An 18,166-nucleotide genomic window follows, 5' to 3' on the forward strand; every position below is an offset into this window, starting at 1 on the left:
CAAAAAACAAAACCAGAAGATACAGAGTGGGGGGGGGGGCAAAAAAGAAAGAAAGAGAGAAAGAAAGAAAGAAAAAAGAATGCAGTACATCTAACTCCCCTCTCAACTGTCAAATCTTAAAAGCTTATTTCTGAGCTCTTTCGCCATATTTCTAAGGTCAAAAGGGATGAATTACTGATTTATAAAAGAGGCAAGGGAAACAGCGAAATGACCGACCTAAGGGACAAAAGATTTCCTCCACTATATTCGAGGCTCAGGTCTAAAAAAAAAATTTAAAAATCTGGGTTCTCAGGGGCCCCCAATCTCACTCCTGTTACCCAAAGTTCAAGGCTCCAAACTAAGTCATACGAAGCCTCTAGGACCCTTCTGGCTTCCCGGATCAGCCCCCACCCCCATCCTCTCCCTCCACGCCTCCTCATCCTCCCCGGGTCACTGCACGGACTACGGGGGCACGAACTAACTCACCTCCCAGTCGTGGCCTCTGAGATCCCGGAACTGGGGGGCTGGGGGAGGGGGAAGGGCTTGCTACCTCCGAGAAGAAATGAGGGAACCACATCCTCTACCGGGGGTCCCACCCCCACCCGAACGCCCCTTCCTGGCCCCCACGCAGCGCAGAGACCTGCTCCTCCCACTGTAGCGGCCGCGGGCTTTGTCTGCCCCACCAGCTCTCTCCCGGAGGCCCGAGCCCGTGGACTCCGCGATCGCGCGCGGGAGGAGGGAGGGCACTGCAGCCACGAGGCCGCTCCGCCCCGGCCCTCATTACCATAAGAAAGAGGCCCGGGACCCGCGGGCGGAGGAGAAACGCCTTTCCACACCCGCTCCCTTCCCGTATACCGCCAGCTCCTAAAATTTCTCGGACCACAACTCCCAACCCACCCGAGGCTTTTCCCGTGACCAGTGGGCAGAGCCCGAGGGGCGCAATCCCCTTCTTGCCCGGGTTGAGGAATTCCTCCCCGCGCCCGAGGGCGGGAAACTACAACTCCCGGCATGCCCCGGGCGCCCCCGGCGCGCCCCCCTCCCGTCAGTTCCATGCTGCTCCATCCAGTTCATTTAAAACAAAAGAGTTTGAGCGCTGGAAGGGGCTGGGCTCTATTGGGGGCCACTGAGCGACGCTCCGGGACTGGGGCTCGGTGCGGGAGCCTAAGGGGGCGTCTGCTCGGCGGAGGGTAGAGACTCTGGGTCCGAGGCGGAGGGGTGGGGGCTAGGGCCCGCAGCCCCCCACCCCACCCCGTCACCCCGGAGCGAGAGGAGATCTGCTTTCTTGGTTTTGCTTCTTTTCCCCCACCCCCACCCGGGGGCTGGGGCGAGGGGAGTCAGGTTACAGGGTGCTTGGGGAGGGGGGCTTAGGGGTGGGTCTATCTTTCTATCTCGCTTTCTTCCCCCCTCCCCAGCTCTTTGTTCCCCCTCCCCACACACCCCCTCCTCTCCTCTCCCCTCCCCTCCTCTCTCCTCTTCTCCCTTCCACCACCTCTCTCTCTCCCTCTCTCCCCCAGCTTTTGTTTCGCCATGCCTAGTCTAGTGGTATCTGGAATAATGGAAAGAAATGGGGGCTTTGGAGAACTAGGATGTTTCGGGGGAAGCGCTAAGGACCGAGGGCTGCTGGAAGACGAGCGCGCCCTTCAGCTGGCTCTTGATCAACTCTGCCTCCTGGGTTTGGGGGAGCCCCCCGCCCCCACGGCGGGCGAGGACGGGGGAGGTGGGGGGGGCGGCGCCCCCGCGCAGCCGGCCGCCCCCCCGCAGCCGGCCCCGCCGCCGCCGCCCGCAGCGGCCCCGGCCGCCCCGAGCGCGGCCCCCGCGGCGCAGACGCCCCAGCCCCCCACCGCCCCCAAAGGGGCGAACGACGCCAAGCTCTGCGCGCTCTACAAAGAGGCCGAGCTGCGACTGAAGGGCAGCAGCAACACCACGGAGTGCGTTCCCGTGCCCACCTCCGAGCACGTGGCCGAGATCGTGGGCAGGCAAGGTAAGCGGGCGTCTGGACACTGCGAGGGTTGGAGTGGGGGCTTGCTGTCCCCGGCACGGAAAGTTCATCGCTTCCTTCTTTGCGCGCCTCTGGCTCTGTCCCTTCCCGACAAAGGGGGCCCCGCCCCCTGCCCAGATTCCAAGTGCCACAAAGTTCCCTGCTACCCCTAGTCGGGACGACTCTCGGGACCCTTCCTCCCCTGGGGCTCCGCCCGTAGACAAAGAAATATCCTGGAACTGGGAGAGGAAAGGGGAGGGGGAGCTGCCTCCCAACCCCAGGGTCTGTGCGGAGGGGGTGTCCGCTCCTGGCTGGAAGGACTGACGGAATGTGCAATTACTTGGGAGCCCCTACTCTAGTATCTGCTTGTAGACTGGGGAGGGGGCACTCCTGGGACCTTCTGCTGTTGGAGTTGGGGACTCTGAGGGAGACCTAGTCCATGAAGCCCGACTGAGGAGCTGCCTCTTTGTTGGGCTGAGTGTAGGAATGAAAGGGGGTGTGGCCCAGGGGAGGGTCCCAGTCTGGGGAGAGGTGATGAGGGAGCCCTTGGCAAAGAGGGGTCCCTTGGTCGCTTACACACCGAAGTTGGAGGGCCCCTGTGTTTGGGGAGGGGAATTTCTGAGGAGGTGTACCAGTCCTGGCGTGGGCCTCTCCTCCTCCGTCTTGCTTTTGTTCTGGGTTGGCCACGGCCTGGAGCCAGGGGTCTGCAGAGAAGTCTCTGAGTGAATTCGTGGGACAGGGCAGGAAGGGCATGTCGGTGAAGGGGGACAGGACAGAAACCTCCACTTGGAATATGGGGGGGGGGTGCGTGTCTGGGTGTGCTGGGAGGGGTGTTGAATTAAGCCAATGGAGTATGTTACCACACCCTCCCAGCCCAGCATCCCTGGATGGGTGGGAGTGTTGGTAAGGACCCAAATTGAACAACCTGGATCTTGGGGACCCTTCTCTTCCTAGCTTCTTGTGGGGGGGCGGGATTTGGATATTGCAAAGGGGCTGGGCTGGGAGGTGGAGTGGGGGGAGGAGCTGTCCCACGGTGGGGAACAATGGAGGGGCTGCATTCCGCGGGAGTAAAGAAGAAGGCCAGTTCCTGGCAGTGGAGGGGAGGCAGGCTGGGGCCCCTACCCCATATCCCACTTCATCCACCCCAGTGTTGGGGCTGGAGGATTTGGAGTGGAGGAGGGGAACTTGCCACTCCCCTGCACAGCGCCCCCTCCCTCAATCTCTTGGGGGTTTCTGATTTAGAAAGTTGGATTTCCCCTCCTTGTCAAATCCTGGAGATTCAGAGCCTGGTGTTGGGTGGGGATATTAATAACTTTACTTGGGTGAGGTCTTGGAAGGCACCAGGGTTTATTGGGGTCCTTTACTCTTCTGCTTCCTTCACAAACCCATCATAAAAGTAGAGCTTGTCCTAGTAGAATATTGTCAGAGAACAGAAGTCCTCCCTTTCCCATTCTGTAAGCAGATGGAAATCCTCTCACCTCCCTCCTGCTGCTGCTTCCTCTCTGACTTTGACCTCTACTTCTAGGGAGGCTTCTTCAGGGTTGCAGAACCCAAGATGCTGAGGCTGCTACGTTCTGTACAGCCCGGCCTCAGGCTTTCTCCCTTGGGTTTGTCCTCCCAAACTCCAGATCACCCAAAGACACCTAACTCACCCATGAAGTTAGTTTTTGGATTCTTAGGAGCTTAGGAGCCAGAACCTAGGTGCCCATCGTGGTGGCACATAAACAGAGGTGGCAGAAAGTATTTTTCTTCTATCCTCCAAGCCTCAGGAACCAAGCCACCATCCAGATGTTAAAGCAGCAAGGCTGTGGGCTTAGCAACAAGTAGGACTTCTTATCTGCCAACAGGTCTGAAAGGAAGTGGGGGTTACATTTTTCCTTCCTAATATATGTTAGGTACGTTCCTAACCCACCAAGTCCCACCAAATTCATTAGGATTAGAAAAGACACTTTGGGAATGGAGGAAGGAGGAGAAAGAACAAGCAAGCTCCCCAGAGGCCTGCAGTTGACTGACGATTGGGGCAGTTATAGGAGCAGCCTTATGGCTTTGGATGGGTACATGAGGAAGGGCACCCAGCACTGAGATGTGCCTGAGGAACTCAGGGATTCTGCCCATGAGAGTGGGGCAAAGGTGTGCGTGTGTACTACTGTACAGTCTGTGCGCTGGGCTAAAGTGAGATGGAGAGAGCCTGTGGACATGTGAAGAGGTATTCTGCTCACCCTACAGTATTGCTTGGATGAAGGCACTCTGCCCATTGCCTTAGGCCCCAAGGCCCCTGAACTCTGAAGGGAGGGGTAAGAGACAGAGGCTCTGTAAAGCCAGGCAAGTCCACCCAGCCTGAGGTCTGCAGACTTTTCTGACGGGCATTCCTGCTTCCCCCCTCCTCTTCTCTTTGTCTTGCTTTTCTTTCTCTTCCTGCCTCTCCCAGCCTCCCAACTCTAACCTGATCCTCCTTCAAAGCAGGAGCTGGGGTCCAGAAATGCTCAGTTCCCCTCTCCTCAGCCTCCAGGACATCTCAGTCCTGCCCTGGGCTGCAGGCAGGGAGTACAAGAGGACAGGCCTTAGGTCCTCTGGATGATACTGTCTTCCTACTTCTCCCTTGAGATTCTGACCCCTTGAACCCCCACCCCCACCCCCACACTGAATCAGGTGCTGCTAATGCTTTGTGCTGTGGAGAAGCACAGAGATTATAGGGTCTGGCACCTCCCTCCTGCTGCCCCTGGTTTAGTGTTTCTCTGACTTTGGTCTCTACTTCTAGGGATGCTAGGAGGGCCTGGGGAGGTCGCAGCACACAGTAGCCAATGTCCCTGGGTGAGCTAGAGGACAGACTCTTTTAATGAATGGAAGTCACATGAGTAGACTGGGTTAATGAGTGCATTGGAGCTTTGAGCAAAGACCATGAGCGGTCACTGAGAGGAGGGTGAGATGGAGGGAGTGGACGTGCGGGCAGGTGCTTAAGGGAAGAGTTTGTGAGGGTTTTGAGCTAGCCGCTTCTTCTCTCAAAGGCTCTGAAGGAGGGTGTCTCAGAGGAATGTATCTGGAAGGCCCCAAATGGAACATAGGACAAACTAGTGCATTCAATTGGTCAAGTTGGGGGGTTGGTTGTATTTGTGGTCTTGAAGGTGTCACTGGATCAACTGAAGGATTTTTCGGGAAGCTGGGATTCTGGGGGAAGGTACAAACTCCTTTGTCCTGTAAATTTTTTTCTCATTCTGTCCAGGCTGCAAGATTAAGGCTCTGAGGGCTAAAACTAACACCTACATCAAGACACCTGTGCGAGGTGAGGAGCCAGTGTTCATGGTGACTGGTAGGCGGGAAGACGTGGCCACAGCCCGGCGGGAGATCATCTCTGCAGCTGAGCACTTCTCCATGATAAGAGCCTCACGCAACAAGTCTGGCGCCGCCTTTGGCGTGGCCCCTGCTCTGCCAGGCCAAGTGACCATCCGTGTACGAGTACCCTACCGCGTGGTGGGACTGGTGGTGGGCCCCAAGGGAGCGACCATCAAACGCATCCAGCAGCAGACCAACACGTACATCATCACTCCCAGCCGGGACCGCGACCCGGTGTTTGAGATAACCGGCGCACCGGGCAACGTGGAGCGTGCGCGGGAGGAGATCGAGACGCACATCGCCGTGCGCACCGGCAAGATTCTTGAATACAACAGCGACGGCGACTTCCTGGCTGGCAGCCCTGACGCTGCCTTGGACAGCCGCTACTCAGACGCCTGGCGGGTGCATGCTCCAGGCTGTAAGCCGCTCTCCACCTTCAGGCAGAACAGCCTGGGCTGCATAGGCGAATGCGGCGTGGACTCGGCCTTTGAGGCCCCGCGCCTAGGCGAGCAGGGCGGGGACTTCGGCTACGGCGGATATCTGTTTCCGGGCTACGGCGTGGGCAAGCAGGACGTGTACTATGGCGTGGCGGAGACAAGCCCCCCGCTGTGGGCGGGCCAGGAGAATGCCACGCCCACCTCGGTGCTCTTCTCCTCTGCCTCCTCCTCCTCTTCAGCCAAGGCACGCGCGGGCCCCCCAGGCGCGCATCGCTCTCCTGCCACCTCTGCGGGGCCAGAGCAGCTGACCGGGCTCCCTCGGAGGCCACCCGGAGAGCCACTGCAGGGTTTCTCTAAACTGGGGACGGGCGGGCTGCGGAGCCCCGGCGGCGGGCGGGACTGCATGGTGTGCTTTGAGAGTGAAGTGACAGCAGCCCTGGTGCCCTGTGGACACAACCTTTTCTGCATGGAGTGTGCAGTACGCATCTGCGAGAGGACGGACCCAGAGTGTCCTGTCTGCCACATCACCGCCACACAAGCCATCCGAATATTTTCCTAAGCTCCATGTCCCTGGTCTCCTGGGCCCACTCCCTCGGGTGCCGCCCTGGACCTGTAGGGCTTTTTGAAAAATCAGTGACTACAGGGCAAGGTGCTTGGAAATATTCACTCGCTGGGGTGGGGACAAGGAGGCCTGAGTGGCTGGGGGCGGGGCCATTTTCAGAGCCTCTGGTTACCCTTTGGGAGGGGCCATAAGTTTTACTAGAGTTACAACTCTGATACCTCAACACACCCTTAAATCTGGAAGCAGCTAAGAGAAGCTTTTGTTTAGCCAGAAGTGGCCACCAGGACACACATCCTGACCTTTCCCTTCTCCCTATCCACACGTCATTTTGCCCCTTCTCTGGAGGGGTAAGAACAGGGAGAATTGCCATCTGTAGCTAGAGGTGCTCTTCCTGATTCCCTAGCCCTCTGGTCCCGACCTCCCATCTCCTAACATGGCCCTTTATATCCCCCCCCCACACACACACACACACACACACTCATATCCTGAGTTCCCAACAGTATAAGGAGATGGGGGCCTATTAAAGATCTGCATAGATCATCCAGGGTGATGGAGGATGTCGATAAAGGGCTCACAACTTACCCGTCTTACAAAGCTGGGCTAGAGATCTGGAAAGGGGCTTCTCTTCCCCCTTCAATTGTTTGCTTGGCTTTTCCCCAATTTTTGTTTGTTTGTTTGTTTCTGGATCTGCCCTTTGGTTTCTGTTGTTGTTTTCCCTCTTCCGTCCCGTTCTCCCTCAGCCCCCAGCCACATGTTACTTTCCATCCCTGATTCCTCTTACCTCTTCTAGCCCAGCTTTGGGGATATCATCTTCCTGGGAGAGAAGTCTGGAGAGTGTTTTGATAGCCCCCACCTCCAATTCCTCTTCATGTAGTGGACAGCCCTTTTCCCCCACTCCAAAGAATCAGTTCCAGTTCTTGATGGAATGCAGTTCTAGACTCAGTGACAGTTTGAGACGGGAAACTAGTAATGGGGAATGTGAAAGGTTGGAGCCCCGCCTTTATCATCTATGGGCGTTATGCTTAGGGAGCAGTTTTTATCCTGGGTCTTCTGCTCAAGGCAAGGGAAAGCCGAAAGTAGGAAAAAGTCCTGGGGCAAGAGAGATGTGTCTGGAGGGCTCCCCTTCCCCTCACCTGCAGTGGCCTACCCCCGACCTCTCTCTGCACCTAGCTGAACCATTATTGAGTCCTTATTAGCCACAAATCATGAAGTCTCTGTCTTACCCACTGGCTGAGGAGAGAGGCCAGATCTTTGATGAGGGGTCAGGCCAGGGCAAAGCAGGATTGGGGTGCGGTGGAGCCTGTTACAGGAATCAGGTATTGTGATAGGTCTAGCACCCCTTCACTACTACTCTTGCTCACTTGTGTCTGTCAGCAGCCTCCTACTCTCCAGGTTCCGCTGGCCGGGCCAGGAGAGGATGGATGACCAGGAGGCCCAGGAGATGCTTGTATATAATTGGGTGGGATATTCTGAGCTCTAGCTTAGGAGTCCCGCTCTTCCTGGATGGGGAAAGGATGTGGGATGAGGGCAGAGGGAGGTCTCTCTCTCTCTCTTGCCTCTTGTGAATTACCTTGCCTCTCCTCAGCCTTCCCCTCCAGACCACCAGCCTGGGAGGGGAGAGGAAGGAGGTCACAGCTCAGAAAACTGGCCTGTGGCAGCTTCCCTCCTTTCCATCAATGTGAGCCATCTTGAGATGTCTGTACAATAGAAACCAAACCAAATGGGCACCCTGGGTTGCCCAGGGGCAGGGGATGGGAGGGGGGTGGGAAGAAGGGATGTCTGTCTGTCAGTCCCCTCCCCCTCTCCACTCCTTACCCACAAAGGCAAAAGACTGTTACACTAGGGGCTCCGCAGATCCAATCCCACCCTTGCTGAGTGAGCCTTTCCTAGAAACAAGCGCAAAAGTGAGCGAGCGAGCAGCAAAACAAAGCAATGGGGGAGTGAGATGGGCGACCAACAGAGGAGAGGAAACAAAAATAGCAAAAAAAGAAAAAAAAGCAGTTCTTTATAATTTAATATTCTATTTTAATAAAGGCATTTATTACCGTATAAATGTAGCAAAGAACCTGGGCTAATATGAAAAAAAGACTTTTTATTAGGTAATTTATTATATGAAAAGGATATTTTATTTTATGATAAAGTGATCCTTAAAAAAAAAAAACTTTAGAAGGTTTAGAATATATGTAGGGAGAGAAGAAAAAAAATACATTTGTATTCAGAGTTAAATCTTAAAAAAAGTTTTTAATATATGTTCGGGTTTATGTTCTTTTTTTTCCCCCACTTCTTTTTGGGGAGAAATATCATTTGCTTTTCTTGGGGGAGCATCCTGGGGTGGATGGTGGAGAGGGGATGGGGAGTTGGTCCCTTCTGGGGCCCCCACCAGTAGATTGGATTTCATTCTGTGGGCTCCCCTCCCCCTCCCCCTCAGGGGAGCCGGCAGAGCCAAACAAAGGAAGGGATTAACTAGAAAGGAAGAAGCTTTGGGACTAAGGACTGAGGGTCCTGGAGTGTCCCTCCTTCCCCTACCCTGTGCCAGGGGCAGTCAGGAGGGAAAGCCAGAACTGAGGCCTAATAGGCCTACTGAAACCCTCAGAGGTGTGAGACTTAAGAGAAATAGATTTTTTTTTTTAACCAAAAAATTAAAAAAAAAAATGAGAAAGAAAAACCGAGGGGTTTAAAAGAAGAGAATACTACAAAATAATTCAAATTTATTTCATATAATCCTAGAGAAAGAAAAAGAATTACTAGTTACTTAGTAGACGATACTCAAGATAGCTTAAAGTTTAGTAGCATTGTGGGCCCCTGAGCCCGGTAGAATGTATAAAAGTATGGGGGAAAAAAAAAGAATAGAGGCCAGTGGCTGAGCTGCCCTACCCCTGGGGACAGGGCTAGAGCAGGCTGCTAGTTGAGATTGGGAGCTTCCAGTCTGCTGGGGTTGATTCTGAGAATCCTTAGGTTTAAGTGCGGGATAAGTACAGGAGAGGCTCTGTCCCAGGGTCTTTGCAAGGGTACACACTGGTCATCCGAAGCTCGGTGCGGCTGGGCTGAGCCTGGCCATCTGTTAGGAAGCCCCTACTCCTAATGTCCAACCCTCCCAGGCCACCCGGAGGAAGTCCTTGAATTCACCTCGGTCCACCTTGCTACCAGTGGGTTCAAGAGCCAGGTGGAGCTATTCTGTGAATGAGCCAGCAACTGCTGATCAGCTCAGCCTCCAGCACCCATGCAGTATGAGAGCGGCATTGCAGTTTCTAGCGCTGTTTTCCCTTCACATCTGTAGTGGGGATTTTGTTCATTTGTTGTTTTTTGACACAGGGTCTCTAGCTCAGTCTGGCCTTAAAACTAGCAGCCATTTTGCTGCCTCCAGTTGCTGGGCCTACAAGGTTCGCACCACTACTCCTGGCTTCGTGGAGTCTCAAGTTAACATTCCACGAAAGACTTCCGACTCAGGAAGTAGAGTGCAAGTATTGTCCTTATGAGCCTGGGAGAACTCCCCCACCCCATCCCACCCCCAAGAACAGATAAAAGTGCAGGAACTTGGGTGGCCTCTGTGCAACCCTTGTGTCACAGCTCCCAGCTGTGTTCAGATAGGAATCACCCATAGGGCCACATCACATCACCTTCCCCACAGAAATCTGGAAGCCTGGCTTTGCATATGAGAAATAGGCATTTTTAAGCACTTGCCTTCCTTCCATCAGCCCCAGCTAGCAATCAGATCAGGAATGGGAGAGGCCTCTTGGCTTTAGCTTGAGCAAGCAGGATACCAGTGATTGACATTGCCACTTCTTGACCCTAGAGCCCAAACACATCTCCCTCTCCCCAGTTTACTCTTCTCACCCCATCTAGAGACTAGAAGTCCCCCTGCCCTTTTTGCCTAGGACCCTCAGTAGTTGGAGATGATAGCATCTGGCAATGGGGAGGATTTCCCAAGCATACTTGAGGGTGAGTGCTCAGAGGGTCAAGTGGTTGGGTGGAGGCAGCCCTGGGGCAGGGAAAATGGTCTCTCCACTGTAGAAAGTAGAGTAGGATCGTGGTCAGACTTAATTTGAGGCATCCAGTGACTCGTACAAATCACCAAGGAAGATTTCAAAGGCAAAGTAAAGGTGGAAAATAAAACAGACCCATGAATTAATCAAGTCAAAGTGATGTTGCACACAATGCAGAGAAACCAAGAAGGGGGAGGGTTAATGTATTAAATGTGCTATTGAGAAGTTAATTTTATTAAAAGTATTATTACTTAAGGCTCTTGTCTTTCACTGTGTGCCAGCTGGATCTTGGGTAGCAATTGCTGTGGGGTGGTGGTGTTCTGGGGTGGGAAGTGGGTATCTCCAGGGTTGCCTGCCATCATCCCTTACTTGGATGGCCATCTCTTGGCACTCTGGAAAAAGACGTTGACCCCCCTACTTTTCCAATATCAGTTCCAACTGTTTAGGGACAGGAAAAAGACTAGATGGGATGTTTACCTCTCAGTCTTAGGAACCCCTCCTCAGTATACATACCAGGCTGGTACCTTCTCCATGCCCCTGGCATTGGAGTGACATCAGTTCTTGGCACCAGGGCTTTAGGTACCAGATGGAGCCGGAGGATGGTTTCTTTTGTTTCGCCTTCCAAATACCCCTCCCCTCCACACAATCTTCATCCCCCACCTGCCTGAGGGGTTGGCAGAGGGATGGGTAGGCAACTCCTGCCCCCTTGGCACCGTCCCCAGACCCCATGGAACTCCAGAAGCGGGCGGGGGGAGGGGGGAGGAGTGGATATTGTAGGGGTGACAGAAAGGGGTGGAGAAGGGGATCAGGGACTCAGAGGAGGAGTCAAAGTCGGAAGGGTGGCACAGACAGCCCGACAAGGGACAGATGGAAGGCAGCAGGGTGGCCAGGCACAATACAAAACAGCTTTATTTTCTGGCCCTTGCCTGTAAGGGGTCCAGGTGATGGAGAGGGGTGTAGTGGGCAGATTGTACGGTAGGGCATGATGACCCTGGGTGCTAGTGAACAGGGACTCCAGGGTAGGGAGAAGTCCTGCAGTAAGGGAGGTGGAGATGAAGGCAGGACACAGGGCTGGTCATAGCTGAAGTCAGAGGCTGATGCAACAAGCCCTCTTTTCCCCAGGGCCGGGATCCTGTCCAGCTTGGGCATTGCCCAGGGTGATGGCACTGGTCCGGGTGCTGTTCTGCTTCTGCTTGGACACCTTTGCAAAGATCTCTAAGGACAGAGGGAAATAATCAGGCCAGAAGTTTAATGTCCCGCCCCCTAGTGCCACACTGTTTGGAGCACAGGTGGCCACCCTGAGGAAGAGTTTTTGCTGGATCAAAGCACTCTTGATACCTGGGTCTTGTCTATCTTCCTGGGTAAACACGGAACCCAGACTCAGCCCCCTAAAACATGAGGCCCTCCGGTTGCTTCCCTCAGCCCTAGGATGAGTGGAGAGATGGGAGGTAGGACCAGTGGCTCAGAGTAGGCTAGAGGCCACAGTGAGCTGAGAGTTAGGACAGGGTCCCTACCCAGAATAGAGTAAGTACCCAACGGGCAGGCTCTCACCTTTGAGGACAGTCTCGAAGGCTAGCTCAACATTGGTGGAGTCGAGGGCTGACGTCTCCAGGAACAGCAGGCCATTGTTTTCTGCCAGGAAGGGAAGCACATATTAGTTATGGATCTACAGCAACAAACAGTAAGAACATTTATTTACTGCTTTCTAGGTCTCTTTTCTATATGCCAAACCCTTGATAGATAGTAGCTTATTCAATCCTTCATACAATCTATAAAGTAGGTTCATTTAGGAAAGATGAACCTAGAAATGCAGGGAGAAGGAAGAAGGAACTTGCACCAATGGCCTACGTCTAATAACTGGCCAAGAGGAAGCCAGAAGTTGTTCCCTAACCCACCGCATTGAAGTGCTTGCTGTCAAACCCAGAGAACATCTGAGGAGATGACCACCAGTAGTCTGCAAGGGTCTCTGAGTATTTCAGGGTGGGACTATTGTAGAACCAACTGTGAACAGCTGCTAATGAAGACAGTCTCACAGCAAGGAGTCTGGGGAGACACATGGGTTCCCAAAGGGGCCAGAAGCAGTGAACCACATAAGGGAAGACAGACCATCCATGGCCCTAAGTGTACGAGCGGGGGCAGGGGAGTCAGACAGAGTGGGAGGGGCCCTCACCAGCAAACATGCAGGCCTCCTCAGTGGGGACCTCTCGGGCCTGGCTGAGGTCACTTTTGTTCCCCACGAGCATGACAACAATCGTGGCTTCGGCATGGTCATACAGCTCCTTTAGCCAGCGCTCCACCACAGCGTAGGTCTGGTGCTTGGTCAGGTCAAATACCAGGAGTGCCCCCACAGCCCCACGATAGTACCTGTGTGGGGTGCAGGGAGGGATGGACAGAGACTAGAGAGGGCTGTCAGGCTCAGCCCTGGAGCACAGTCATCAAGCTAAATGCCTGACATCAGTGTGTATGAAATCAGGCAGAATCCCACCGCCACCCCTTCAGGGCACTCAAGGCTCCCAAGTACTGCAGGGAAACTGGTCTCAGAGCCTTTGAAGCTTCACCTCCCTGCTCCAACCTCCCACCAGCTCTTCAAAAACACTCCTCTTTCTCAGTCCTTTGCCTGACTTCAGCCCTGCCCATCTACCAATGCCCCTGTGGATGCTGATCAGGTATGCCCCTTGCTGTCTTTCTCACATAGATCACATAGTAGCCTCATGTGCTGGCATCTTTCCAAAGGTGAGCCAAATGCCTGCCTCTTGGACCAGTACCTGGCTTAAATTCCTGCAGATATTTAGCCTCTTTCTAGAGCCTCAGAGTTCAAAGGTTTAAGACCAATGTTATCTAATTATTCCTTGTTTTGTTTTGAGACAAGAACTTGATATAGCCCAGGTTGGCCTCAAAAGTCAAGGCAATCCTCTGTTTCAGCTGGTATTACAGGCATGGACCACCATCCCTGGCTTATTCCTAGTTTATGAACAAGTCAACCAAGTCTTAGAAGAGTGGAGGATGGGCGTGGCCCTGTAGTGTACATAGCACTAACCCCTGCTTCCTGCTTCCTGTCTCTTGCGGTTCTATCTTCCACCAAACATGATAGACCACATTTCAGACTGCTGAACCTGATACTGGTCAGGAGACACTTTGGATATGGCCACAAGGCCTAATTTTCTGAGGCTTTATAAACTATTTATAAATACTCTGAGTTAGAGATGTGCCTAGTACATGGGAAGCCATGAATTCAATTCCAAGTACAATACATAAATATATAATCCACCAATCAATCAATCAATCAATCAGCCAATACAATTTAAAAAAATAGTGACTGTGAATGGTGGAACATTCCTTTGATGTTCTCCATTATAGTACTACCTCCAGTACTCAGGAGGCAGAGGCAGTGGATCTGTGTGAGCTCCAGGCTAGCCTGGTCTACATAGCAAGTTCCGGACCAGCCAGGACTACATACTGAATTCTAGTTTTACATGTGAGCTCAGGCTAACCTGGTCTACAAAACATACTCCAAAGTCCGGCTCGCCCTGGGCACTTGTGATTAGACATGTTGCCAAGAGTAGAGCACAGTGCTGAAGTGAGGGGGCGCTCTCAGTCCATGCACCAATTTAAACAAGGATGGATAGGATTACAGCGCATCCATTCTTCCTGTATTACTCAAAGAGCTCCACAGAATGCCAGGTAGGAAGTGCTTTGTATCTTCCTGGGCACATGAGAGGCTTAGTAAGTGGGGCCATGGCTTGTGTTAGTGATCGTTACATCCTATCTGTCCCTGTTGGTCAGTCACAGCACTTGTTTCCTCCTGATTTCCACCCCAGGGAACACTCGGCAGAGTCTCCTGCCTCCCATCCTCCCACACCTAGTCCAGAGGAGAGTCCTGGTTTCCCAGGTTCCTCACAACGCCCCCAGGCCTAGGCTCACGCAGAGGTGATGGCTCTGTATCGCTCCAGGCCAGCCGTGTCCCAGATCTGTGCCTTGACAGCAGCGGTGCCCAGCATTACAGTGCGGGTGGAGAACTCAACCCCGATGGTGGTGCGACTGTCGTGGCTGAACTCATTGCGGGTGAACCGGGACAGCAGATTGGTCTTGCCCACGCCTGACTCGCCGATCAGCACCACTGAGGGAGTGGAGAGAGGAGGGCTAAGCCAGGGCAGAGCAGCTCTGAGCCTACCTGAGCTCGACAGTCTGTCCCACCAGAAAGAGGAACTGAGATCATAAAAGCAAGAAAAGAGTTGTCTCCTCTGGCAGAGACACTGAGAGGATTGGCCACAGTACATAGGACATCTGCCTAGGGGGGGGAACAGAAGGGCCAGGAGTGTTTGAGACAGGGGCTGCTGAGGCAGCAGGGTACCGCAGTTAAGAGCAACAGCTGTGGGCTGCTGGCAGAGGACATGTGGAAAGGTTACTGAGACAGGGCATGTGAGAAAGGATAAAAGCACGGAAGGCCTGGAGTGCACATTTCTGGACTAGGGAGTATGGGAAGGATGCAGATGTCTGTATGTAAATTGGAAGGATGAGGAAGAAGGACTTGGGTATTTGGTGTGTTTCCATGGAAGACTGAGGTTAAGGTTGGCTGGTGACACTTCTGTGGGTGAGAGGCAGATGCTGGAGTGTACCTTTGTGCATGCATGTGTGCAGTATCTGTACATGTAGGCAGGTATCTGTCCCTACTGGCTTTATGGCCTTTTAATTTTGTTTTAAGATTTATCTATTTTATGTAAGTGAGCATGTGGCTTCTATGTGTGTTTGTATACCACATGCATGCCTGGTGGAGTGTCAGATCACCTGGAACTGGAGTTAAAGATGATTGTAACCACCATGTGGGTACTTACCCACAGAGCCACCTCTCCAGCCCCTTTAGTGACCTCTTTTTGGCAAACAACTTAACTCTCTCTACATCTTAGTGTCCTCCTCTATAAAATGCCAGTGGCTAACGTTTACAGAGTGTTTCCATCACATCAGCCATTATCCAAAAAACTTTATTTATTTTTTTATTTTTTTATTTTTTGGTTTTTCGAGGCAGGGTTTCTCTGTGTAGCCTTGGCTGTCCTGGAACTCCCTTTGTAGACCAGGCTGTCCTGGAACTCAGAAATCCGCCTGCCTCTGCCTCCTGAGTGCTGGGATTAAAGGCGTGCGCCACCACGCCCGGCATTCCAAAAAACTTTATGTAGCCCCGCAACAATGCCTGAGGTAAATGCCTTTATTGTTCCCATTTTTGTTTATATTATTATTATTAGACTTTTTAAAAGATTTATTTATTATTATATTATATGTAAGTACACTGTAGTTGTCTTCAGACACACCAGAAGAGGGTACCATATCTCATTACAGATGGTTGTGAGCCACCATGTGGTTCCTGGGATTTGAACTCAGGATCTTTGGAAGAGCAGTCAGTGCTCTTAACCACTGAACCATCTCTCCAGCCCTTATTATTATTATTATTATTATTATTTTGGTTTTTCAAGACAGGGTTTCTCTGTATAGTCCTGGCTGTCCTGGGACTCAGTCTGTAGACCAGGCTGGCCTTGAACTCAGAGATCCACCTGCTTCTGCCTCGTCAATTCTGGGATTAAAGGCCTGCACTACCACTGCCCAGCCACCATGCCCATTTTTATAGACAAAGAAGGCACCCAGCTAGTAGGTCTGTCACACTGCTCTAAACATAGATGTGCAGCTCACCTCTACCTTTGGGGAAGGATCTGCCCCGCCCCCTCACTGCAGGGCGGAAGGCAGTAGCAGTGACAGCTCACAGATGAGCCCTCATGGACATGGGGATGTCAAACCTCTCTGGACAGCTCCATGTGGTACCCCAGGGACAGTGTTCCAAGGCTACTCCAAAGCTCCCCGTTCCCTGGGTAGCTCTGAGCTCTCTCTCATGGCAGGCAGGTGACTATCCTCTGCCTAGTCCTGCTTCCTCCTGCTTATCTTCTTATCTGAGCTAACTGGTAAGTGGCAGAGAGGCCATGTAACCACTCACGGTGATATAGCTCACACCAGGGCTGTAAGATGAGTGTGTGAGAGTGGCACCCAGTAGGGCCTGAACAAACGGGAGTCACTATACCATGGCCACAGCCCCACAAGATTCCTTGGGAAAATGCCAGGAGTACAGGCTCCCCAGCTTGGGCCAGGGTGGGGCTGAGGTTGGGAGAGGCTGTGGGTGTGGTGCAAAGGAAAGGAGAGTGCCACCCGGCCACCTAGCCTTCAAGAAGGAGAGCTAAAGACCCACAGAGAGACCAAGCACCAGAAGGCGAGGGAAAACAAGCCCGGCAAACCCTGTGCCTAGTATCTGGTTCCAAAGATTGTGTGGTACAAGAGGCCATGCATGGCACAGGCTTTAGCCCAGGAGTCCTGTGGAATCCATTAGACGGCTGGAGAGTCAATGCATTGTCCCGGTGTATCAACTACCTATGTATCAACTTCCCTATGTGTCTCTTAAATAAGCTTGCTTCTCCCTCTACTCTGCAAGTCCTTTCTGAAGTCCGACTTCCATCTCTTGGGCTTCACTGACATTCCCAGGGATTTGAGCATCTATTAGAGACGGGGCAGGGAAGAATAATTTGGCAATAGGGAGAAATTATCCGCATCTTCATAGAGAGCATACAACTTCAGAACATCTGTACCTGTAAGCAGACCTGCCTACTCCTCATGGCCTTTCTCTCGTAGAAGGAATGCTGAGCTTGGGGTCGGGTGGGGGGAGAATGTCCAAGGTAGAGATAAAAATAAAAGGGAGACCCTGTCTCTTCTGGAAATAGCCTCTCTCCCACCCTCTCTGGCTTCTCCCTTTTCGAGAACCCCAACTTACCCTTAAAGACAAAATTATAATCTTCATCTGTTCGATTCCCCATCTTGGCTCAGCATGGAGAGTGAAGACGTTTGCAGGTGCAGAGGTCACGAGTCTGTTTATTGTTTAAATGGCCTCAACTCTCAGCTTTTAAGAGACCTGCACCTGGCTCCTCTCTCATTAGGGGAAAAGGACAAGAGGGCTCAGTTGAGGCCAGGAAGAGCCCCAGAGGCTCAGCTCTGGCACGTTTAGCTACTCTGTGGGAGCTGAGAGGACGGAAGCTGAGAACAGGAAGAGCTAGCCAGCTCCGCTGGGCACCTGGGGCACAGGTGGGTGGAGCGATGATGACGTCAGACAGGTTAAACAGGTTAGGTGTCTGCTCTTGGCCCACACTCCCCCAAATAAGAGGGCCTGGTCACAGAGGTAACAGTGGGTGAGGCTGCGGCGAGCCCGAGTGTACATTGCTGGGTTTTGGGGGTTCTAAGAAGGAGAGCTGTCACTGGGCTGAAGTAGACACGCGGTAGGGCAGAAATGTACCGGCCTTCAGCTTTCCCATCTCAGGTTTTGTTAAGGACACATACCGGGGCATCAGGGGAAGGGCTATTTGGGCAAGAAATGCAAGCTGGGCACAGCATCTCCCCACAATGCAGAGTTTTGGGAGCTGTAGCAGCAGGAAGCATCGGGCCCCTCCTTAACAGCCCCAGGCCAGGGAGGGGCAGCATTTCTCACACAGGTGGAGATGGGATGCCACCTGCCCAGATGGGTCCCTTCCTAACATACAATAAACAGATTTATTCCCTTCGTGGATGGATCTCAGAGACAAGAGCAGAAAGAGCTGGATACGGTGAATATGGGTGCAGGATCTGAAGATGAAGACCTTGAGGCCTTCTGGGGGTCAATCTTCTGACTGCCATGCTTGCACTGTGGGACAAGCCTATCCACAGTCATGTACCCATACAGTAAATAAGTAAAGGCAACGGAGATGAGTCTGCTACGCTCACACACAATTTTTTTAAAATTTTTTTTTTGGTTTTTCGAGACAGGGTTTCTCTGTGTAGCCCTGGCTGTCCTGGCACTCACTTTGTAGACCAGGCTGGCCTCGAACTCAGAAATCCG

The 18,166-nt window shown here is 52.9% G+C and overlaps 2 protein-coding genes across 2 annotated transcripts; one reads left to right on the forward strand and one right to left on the reverse strand.

Annotated features, from left to right (window-relative positions):
• The first annotated feature begins 1,506 nt into the window (after window positions 1-1,506).
• Window positions 1,507-6,789, forward strand: Mex3a (mex-3 RNA binding family member A). Its single transcript, XM_021158584.2, has 2 exons — window positions 1,507-1,960; window positions 5,178-6,789. Exons 1-2 carry the CDS (start codon window positions 1,507-1,509, stop codon window positions 6,281-6,283), a joined length of 1,560 nt encoding a protein of 519 aa, XP_021014243.1. The 3' UTR covers window positions 6,284-6,789.
• Window positions 6,790-11,160: 4,371 nt separating this feature from the next.
• Window positions 11,161-17,339, reverse strand: Rab25 (RAB25, member RAS oncogene family). Its single transcript, XM_021158585.2, has 5 exons — window positions 17,072-17,339; window positions 14,191-14,386; window positions 12,440-12,633; window positions 11,821-11,901; window positions 11,161-11,484 (listed from the first exon to the last, which is right to left on the reverse strand). The coding sequence occupies exons 1-5, from the start codon at window positions 17,112-17,114 to the stop codon at window positions 11,357-11,359; spliced, it is 642 nt and encodes a 213-aa protein (XP_021014244.1). The 5' UTR covers window positions 17,115-17,339; the 3' UTR covers window positions 11,161-11,356.
• Window positions 17,340-18,166: the final 827 nt, after the last annotated feature.

Source organism: Mus caroli, chromosome 3, assembly GCF_900094665.2.
Source record: "Mus caroli chromosome 3, CAROLI_EIJ_v1.1, whole genome shotgun sequence".
In the NCBI taxonomy this organism is placed as follows: Eukaryota; Metazoa; Chordata; class Mammalia; order Rodentia; family Muridae; genus Mus; species Mus caroli.

Excerpts from the sequence above, each read along its gene's own strand:
- Mex3a (XM_021158584.2), top strand. The coding sequence starts at position 1,507 with ATGCCTAGTCTAGTGGTATCTGGAATAATGGAAAGAAATGGGGGCTTT. Across the intron at positions 1,961-5,177 it reads CGAGATCGTGGGCAGGCAAG|GCTGCAAGATTAAGGCTCTG; the intron begins GTAAGCGGGCGT and ends CATTCTGTCCAG.
- Rab25 (XM_021158585.2), bottom strand. The coding sequence starts at position 17,114 with ATGGGGAATCGAACAGATGAAGATTATAATTTTGTCTTTAAGG. Across the intron at positions 11,902-12,439 it reads GGAGGCCTGCATGTTTGCTG|AAAACAATGGCCTGCTGTTC; the intron begins GTGAGGGCCCCT and ends CCTTCCTGGCAG. Across the intron at positions 11,485-11,820 it reads CTTCGAGACTGTCCTCAAAG|AGATCTTTGCAAAGGTGTCC; the intron begins GTGAGAGCCTGC and ends CTCTGTCCTTAG.